We start from the raw sequence: 7,101 nt of genomic DNA on the forward strand, positions 1-7,101 counted from the left end.
CACTTGGGGGTGACAAAATCGGACAAATAGAAAACACCAACGGAGCTCCAGGCAGTGACGGCGTGAATCAACCTCCAGGCAGTCAGGGTGAGACACGGATGTTCCCGATCTCTGTTTTCCTCTAAAAGGAGAGAATTTCGTCCGGGCAACAGCAGAAACCAACAAAGGTACTGGGAAGAGAAGCGGCAGGAGACCTGTGCTCTTTAGCAGGGGGGTGTGTCTAAGTGACAACGGAGGGGAAAAGAAGGACCCTTGATCCGGGCCACTTTGCTGGAACTGCCCTCCTCTGCTCTAAACCCGTTAAGACCTGACCCTGAGCTCAGCCAACCCTTGAGTCAAAGGCGGTTCTGGGTGCGAGGATTCGGCTCAGCATCCTCTTTCCAGGTGTAGTCTTCAGTGGCTTCTTAGAAAACTCCTTGGACCCCTTGGGTACAACACCCGGAGCGAGCGGTGCCTCTCGGATAGTTGAACATGACCCAGAGGCACCTGCGCGCGCAGGTGCCTTCTGCAACCACAGCCGCCACCATGAGTAAGGCGGCTGAGGGTGATGAGCTCTCAGAATTCTTCAGCCTCATCCCAGACTCGCTGGAGGTTGCCAACACGAGCAGTAACGCGTCGCCGCAGCTTCCCGACTTGTGGTGGGAGCTGGGGCTGGAGTTACCGGATGGTGCGGCGCCCGGACATCCTCCGGGCAGCGGCGGGGCAGAGAGCGCAGACACTGAGGCCCGGGTACGGATTCTCATCAGTGCGGTTTACTGGGTAGTTTGTGCTCTGGGACTGGCCGGCAACCTGCTGGTTCTCTACCTGATGAAGAGCAAGCAGGGCTGGCGCAAATCTTCCATCAACCTCTTTGTCACTAACCTGGCGCTCACTGACTTTCAATTCGTGCTCACTTTGCCCTTCTGGGCAGTGGAGAACGCTCTAGACTTCAAGTGGCCCTTCGGCAAGGCCATGTGTAAGATAGTGTCCATGGTGACGTCCATGAACATGTACGCTAGCGTCTTCTTTCTCACTGCTATGAGCGTGGCGCGCTACCACTCTGTGGCCTCTGCTCTGAAGAGTCATCGGACCCGAAGGTTTGGCCGTGGCGACTGCTGCGGCCAGAGCTTAAGGGACAGCTGCTGTTTCTCAGCCAAGGTGTTGTGTGGATTGATATGGGCTTCTGCCATGTTAGCCTCGCTGCCCAATGTCATCTTTTCTACCACCATCAGGGTGATGGGTGAGGAGCTGTGCCTCATGCATTTCCCGGACAAGCTGCTAGGCTGGGACAGGCAGTTCTGGCTGGGTTTGTACCACCTGCAGAAGGTGTTGCTGGGCTTCCTGCTGCCGCTGAGTATCATCAGTCTGTGTTACCTGTTGCTAGTGCGCTTCATCTCGGACCGCCGCATAGTGGGGACAACGGATGGAGCCGAAGTCGCAGCGGCTGGGGGAGGCCTGAGTGCAGCCAGCGCTCGGAGGCGGTCCAAGGTCACCAAGTCAGTCACCATTGTAGTCCTGTCCTTTTTCCTGTGTTGGCTGCCCAACCAGGCGCTCACCACCTGGAGTATCCTCATCAAGTTCAACGCAGTACCCTTCAGCCAGGAGTACTTTCTGTGCCAGGTGTACGCGTTCCCAGTCAGCGTGTGTCTAGCGCACTCCAACAGCTGCCTCAACCCGATCCTCTACTGCTTAGTGCGCCGCGAGTTCCGAAAGGCGCTCAAGAACCTGCTGTGGCGCCTCGCGTCGCCTTCGCTTACCAGCATGCGCCCCTTCACCGCCACCACCAAGCCAGAGCCGGAGGACCACGGGCTGCAGGCCCTGGCGCCGCTTAACGCCGCTGCAGAACCTGACCTGCTCTACTATCCGCCCGGTGTAGTGGTCTACAGTGGGGGACGCTACGACCTGCTGCCTAGCAGTTCGGCCTACTGAGACCTGCCAAGGCTTAAGGGGGCCTTCCACCGACAAGGAGAGGGGAGAGCAGTTTGGGGGCTGGAAGAGCGGGATTGAAGAAAAAAGTAGGAAAGGAATGTTGCTGGGAAGAGCAGACTGTGAAAAGGCCAGAGGGCGTTCTCAGCAGAAATCAGGTTAAGGGAGAAACATCCTCACCTGGTAGCCTTGGCTCAGGCTCCCCACTCCCCTACTCGGCCTGTTGAACGCTGTGGGACACCTAGGAGCCATGGGAAGTGGGAACAGCACTGGGAAGCAGAGAAACTGGGTTGCTTAGGAGCTGGGCTTAGCTAAATTATGTCCAGACCAGGGATCATTTGGCCTAGAGACTTTTATGAAGAACTTTATGGGGCCTCAAGCAAAATCCCACAGGATAAGTTGCCCATAAAGCCCGCCTAAATGCCCTTTGATCTGCTAGACTGTCCCAAGCAAAGATCTAACTTGTCATGACTGTCTGGAAAAAGGAAAATGAGAATTAGAATCTTTTATCCTTTATCATCCTGGACAGGACTAACATGCAAAAGCTGACCCTGATCTCTCTGCTGTGCCTCTGAGCACAAATGTCACCTGTGAAGGAACATGAGGTACAAGAGAGAGTGCTGTGGTTAGAAGGAATGATAGAGAAGCCTTTTAATGATGCAGCCCCTAAAGAAAAGGGGGGACTAGATACAGAGTGGAAAGTGTAGTGTCTCCTCTGAAAGCCTGGGTATCCAGAATCTGTTGAGAACAGTATGGATACCTGGCGCTTTGGTCTATTGCTGCAGATGAGGCAGCACGCACCCTGAAAGCTCTCCTGAGAGTCGGGGTGCTTTAGCAACCCCCTCACTCTTTGGGAATGGACTGACAGATGCAAAACTGAAGTAGCAGATAGAGAGATGGCTCGGTGCTGTTTGGGTCTTAGAAGAGCAGGAAATGCTGTCCAGTTGTCTTCTAGAAGTTGGGGTTTGATCTTTCCAATGGGGAGGGAGGATTCAAGTAAAATCTATCCTAAAGAGAAAGAGGGACCATTTCCAACAGCCAAATGTACAAGTGAAAGCTATGTAGCTGAAAGAAGGAAAGACTTGGAATTTGAGTAGAAGACTGGCTAACCAAGTTCCAGGTACTCTTGTGTTTCTTCATTGTGCATGCAGGCCAGCCAGAGGGCTGTCTCGAAGGAGTGAGTTCTAGTCACAGGGTAAGAGTCTGCTCTGAGAACTGAGATAAAGCCCTTCCTCAACCAGGGTCAATAGAGAGGCTCCTTTTCTATTTGCCTTGGTCTGGGGTTAAGGGGCTGGTAGAGCAGGCACCTCACACTGGGGTGTGGTCACTTTATGATGTCTCACTAGAAAAGCACAGCTGCTTAAATGGCCTCCTGAACCACAGGACTGCTTGATAATTTTGTCAACATTGTACTCTTATATGTGAGACTTAAAGCTTAGTCTATGGGATCTACGTGCCTGCCATCAAAACCACATTTTCTGCAACACAGCTCCAGGCACTCAGATACCTTCCCACAAAAAGAACAAAAGCAAAGCAAGCCTTGAGGCCTTGTCCTGAAGCAGTCACACCAGTCCTCCTTTGCTCGGTGGCATTATTAATGCTGGCATTGACTAGCAGCCAGGCTAGCACCTGTTGGAATGCAAGCCCCCAGTGCTCTGTGCTGGCTAATTTTATGTCAGTTTGACACAAATTAAAGCTAACTGAAAGGGGAGGATTTCTCTTGAGAAAAATGATGCTGTAAGATCCAGCTGTAAGACATCTTCTTAATTAGTCATTGATAGGGGAGGTCCCAGCCCATTGTTGACTGATGCTATCCCTATACTGGTGGTCCTGGGTTCTTTAAGAAAGTAGGCTGAGGAAACCATGTGGAGCAGCCAGGACACTGCACCACTCCATGGCCTCTACATCAGCCCCTGCCTCCAGGATTCTGCCCTCTTTGAGTTCCTACTTTGGCTTCCTTTAATGATGAACTACAATGGCAGATAAACCCTTTTCTCTCCAACTTGCTTTTTGGAGTGTTCCGTTGTGGCAATAGAAACCCTAACTAACACATGTTCCAATTTGCAAAATAAATAAAAGGGCCAACATAAGAGGAAACAGACAATACCACGTCCATGTACAGCATCCGTATTAGACTGTTCCTGGAAGGTTAATGTCACTTGCTGTTCTAATTTTGAGAGTGCTATTGTTTGTGGATAGCTCAGAATTCTTAAGCAAAAGTACTGATGTGTTTGTTTCTGCTGTGGGCATTACAGAAAGAGAAGATACAGAGCTGGGGCTAGGACTTTATGTAAATCTCTGTAAAAGGAGCCACTCTGTCCAAACCCAAGGCGGAGGGCTTCAGAGAACACCACAGGGAGAGTGAAAGACTATGAATTCCTTCCACTCAAAGACAGAACAGCAGGAGGTGGCTGGGCAGCCCCTCTGTGTGCCTGTGGTTAGGGCAAAAACCAGCACAGTTCAGACTTCACAGTTAGAACAAACAGCCAGAGAGTCAAGCAAGACAATGCTTAGAACAATGATTTGGACATTACATTGAGGCTACAATAAAAGAAAGGAGTACAAGAATCCAGGAAGAAAAGACAGATTTTGCTCAAAATAATATTTGAGCTGGGTCTAGGATGGATGCAATGTTGACAAAGATGCTGAGGGTGGTGGGGGAAGGGGAAGCAGGAAGCAAACAGTGTACCCTCCCTTTATCTGTTAGGAGTTCCCTGGATTACTACTGAAAATGGTTACACTCCTACATTAATTTTGTCTAAAGTTAAGATGCTTTTTGGTCAGAACGAATTTCATTTGTCAAAGAAAATAAAAATCGGAGTTTTCAGAGGTGGTTAAAGGCTTTTAAAAACTGGATTATGTCCACTCATGCAAACTTAATGGAACTGAGTTTGACGGGTAAAGTATTTATATGTATGTATAGGTGTGTGTGTGTGTGTGTGTGTGTATGGAGAGAGAGAGAGAGAGAGAGAGAGAGATTGCTGATTGCTCTAAGTCCTTACTCCAGCTCAGTACTCTATCAAATGTTGCAAAATCAACATTGTACATTGATATAGTAATAGTTATTGCTTCTTGTGTTAGCCTTTTTTTCTCCAAACAATGATCCACTGATGTTTGGTCACTTGTAATAAAGTCCATGTCTTGTGACTGATCAGTGGTGACCGTGTTTGACTTCTTTAAGGTCCAAGTAGCATGTCCTCAGATAAAGGACATTCCCAGCTGACCCATTCATTCATTCCCAAGCCTTCAAAGACAAAAACATGTCCTTGAAATTACACTTAAGGATGACATGGAACTCTCCAGCTTCCATATAAACCTTGTATAGGTGAGCATATGTATACTGAGTTTTCCTGTCTCAACCCCCTGTTCCCAAACAACCAGCAGCCACTTTTCAAATAACTGACTCAGAGACTTAATATAATTTATAAATGCTCGGTTGATAACTCATGCTAGTTGCTACCTAACGTCTATATTTAAATTAACCAATAATTCTTAACTATGTTTTGCCACGTGGCTCATGGCTTACTACCTCACTTTCTATACATCTGGCTTCCTCGGTGGCTGTCTGGGGTCCCCTCTGACTCTGCACTTCCTTATCCCAACATTCTCAGTTTGGCTTTCTTGCCTAACTTTATCCTGTTCAGCTATTGACCAGTCAGCTTGTTTATTAAGCTAATCACAGCGACATATATTTACACGGTGTACAGGAGGATTATTCCACAGCAGGTATAAGTAGGAAGAGTGGTAGAAGTAGCTTGGCCTGCTTCTTTTATCAGGGGAACGGACACAGGACCTCGTAGAAGCTGCTCGTCACCGCCTCACGCTAGAGTTCAGAGGAGGTTTTTAGTCCTCCAGCATAGATCATGGTGGTTGGGATAAAAACTAGGACAGTTGGGGTGACTTTATGTATGCCCCCTAAGAAGATGAGATGATTTCTACACAGGCCAGGCACATTTGGAGTTGTACAGATGATACCTAACAAAGGCCACAGGAAACCTAAGGAGAAGGGGCTTGGTGACGAGGACTTGCCAGCAACGGCCAGGGTATTCATTGAGCACTGATCACATGCCAGCCATTTGCCTGCACTTGCTCTTCCCAGGAAACAGGAGAGTCAAGGCCCTGGATTCAAAGCCCAGCTCCGGCACTTGTGAGTTGGAGGGGGGGTGGGGGGCTTCAGATGAGCTACCTCATGGCTTTTTGCCTCTGTTTCCTCATCTAAAAGTGAAGAACAGCCATAGTACCCATGGTCAAAAGTGCTGGATCAACAAAGTTTAAATCTTTGCAACCGTGGGAAGGACTCCCCAAGTCTTAGGCGCCAATTGTTACAAGGTTTTGAGAATGGAATTCATCATACCAAATGCATGCATGAGCATGTGTGGTTTGGGGATGTTAACTACGTTACCACTGAGTATGAAAGAAAGGATCAAAACTAGGCAGGCTCTAAAGTTCATGATTAGTTTCCCTATTAAATAATGTGGTCTCTCAGCATGGTATCAATGCAATCTCTTCAGGCTGCTAAAAATTCCCCACATGGGAGCCCACTGAGGCATTTAACTAAAGAAAAGGTGCTTAGTTGGGGTGGGACAGAATATCTTAGGAGCAGCCCAGAAATTATTTCTTGAAAGTGTCAATTCCAGAGGATGAAATGACAATAAAAGACTCAAGAAAAATATGTTTACTGCATCAATGAAACAGATGAACGCTCTTATGTTGCACAGCTTCCAGAAGGAAACACTCCAAGCAGATCTGTTAAGAGTGCCATACATTAACAGGAACTAATTATGAGCAAATTAAATGTAAATAAATCAACACCATAAAACATCAGCAATATTTAAGTATTTTTGAATTTGTTGAAATATGTGGTTTCCAGTGATCTATGGACTGCTTTTTAAAAATCAGATTATAACACCACAGGTAGGGATTGATTTGCTCCTCAGATGTTATCCAGGCCGGAAATGACCTTGAGAAGCCCAAGCTGACTTTCCCCATCCCTGCATCTAGGAGCAGGTAGTAAGGAAGATGCAGTGAGGCAGGCAATGCTACCACACTCACCTTTCCCACGTGTGCATGCAAAGTGAGATTCCAGCATGGGACATACAGTTCCCCAAGCCGAAGAGTCCAAGAACGTACTAGTTTCTTGCCACCAGCCTCACCTCCTCATTTGTCCGAGGTACGAGCCCATCTCTCTTTATAAAC

The 7,101-nt window shown here is 48.1% G+C and overlaps 1 protein-coding gene across 1 annotated transcript; it reads left to right on the forward strand.

The window, feature by feature from the left end:
* Nucleotides 1-471: 471 nt before the first annotated feature.
* On the forward strand, nt 472-3,329 carry Rxfp3 (relaxin family peptide receptor 3). The gene has a single exon (XM_057790011.1). The coding sequence runs from the start codon at nt 472-474 to the stop codon at nt 1,906-1,908; it is 1,437 nt and encodes a 478-aa protein (XP_057645994.1). The 3' UTR covers nt 1,909-3,329.
* Nucleotides 3,330-7,101: the final 3,772 nt, after the last annotated feature.

Source organism: Chionomys nivalis, chromosome 15 (genome assembly GCF_950005125.1).
Source record: "Chionomys nivalis chromosome 15, mChiNiv1.1, whole genome shotgun sequence".
Classification (NCBI taxonomy): domain Eukaryota; kingdom Metazoa; phylum Chordata; class Mammalia; order Rodentia; family Cricetidae; genus Chionomys; species Chionomys nivalis.

Bases quoted from the DNA above. Each gene is read 5' to 3' on its own strand.
- Rxfp3 (XM_057790011.1), top strand. From the start codon at position 472: ATGACCCAGAGGCACCTGCGCGCGCAGGTGCCTTCTGCAACCACAGCC.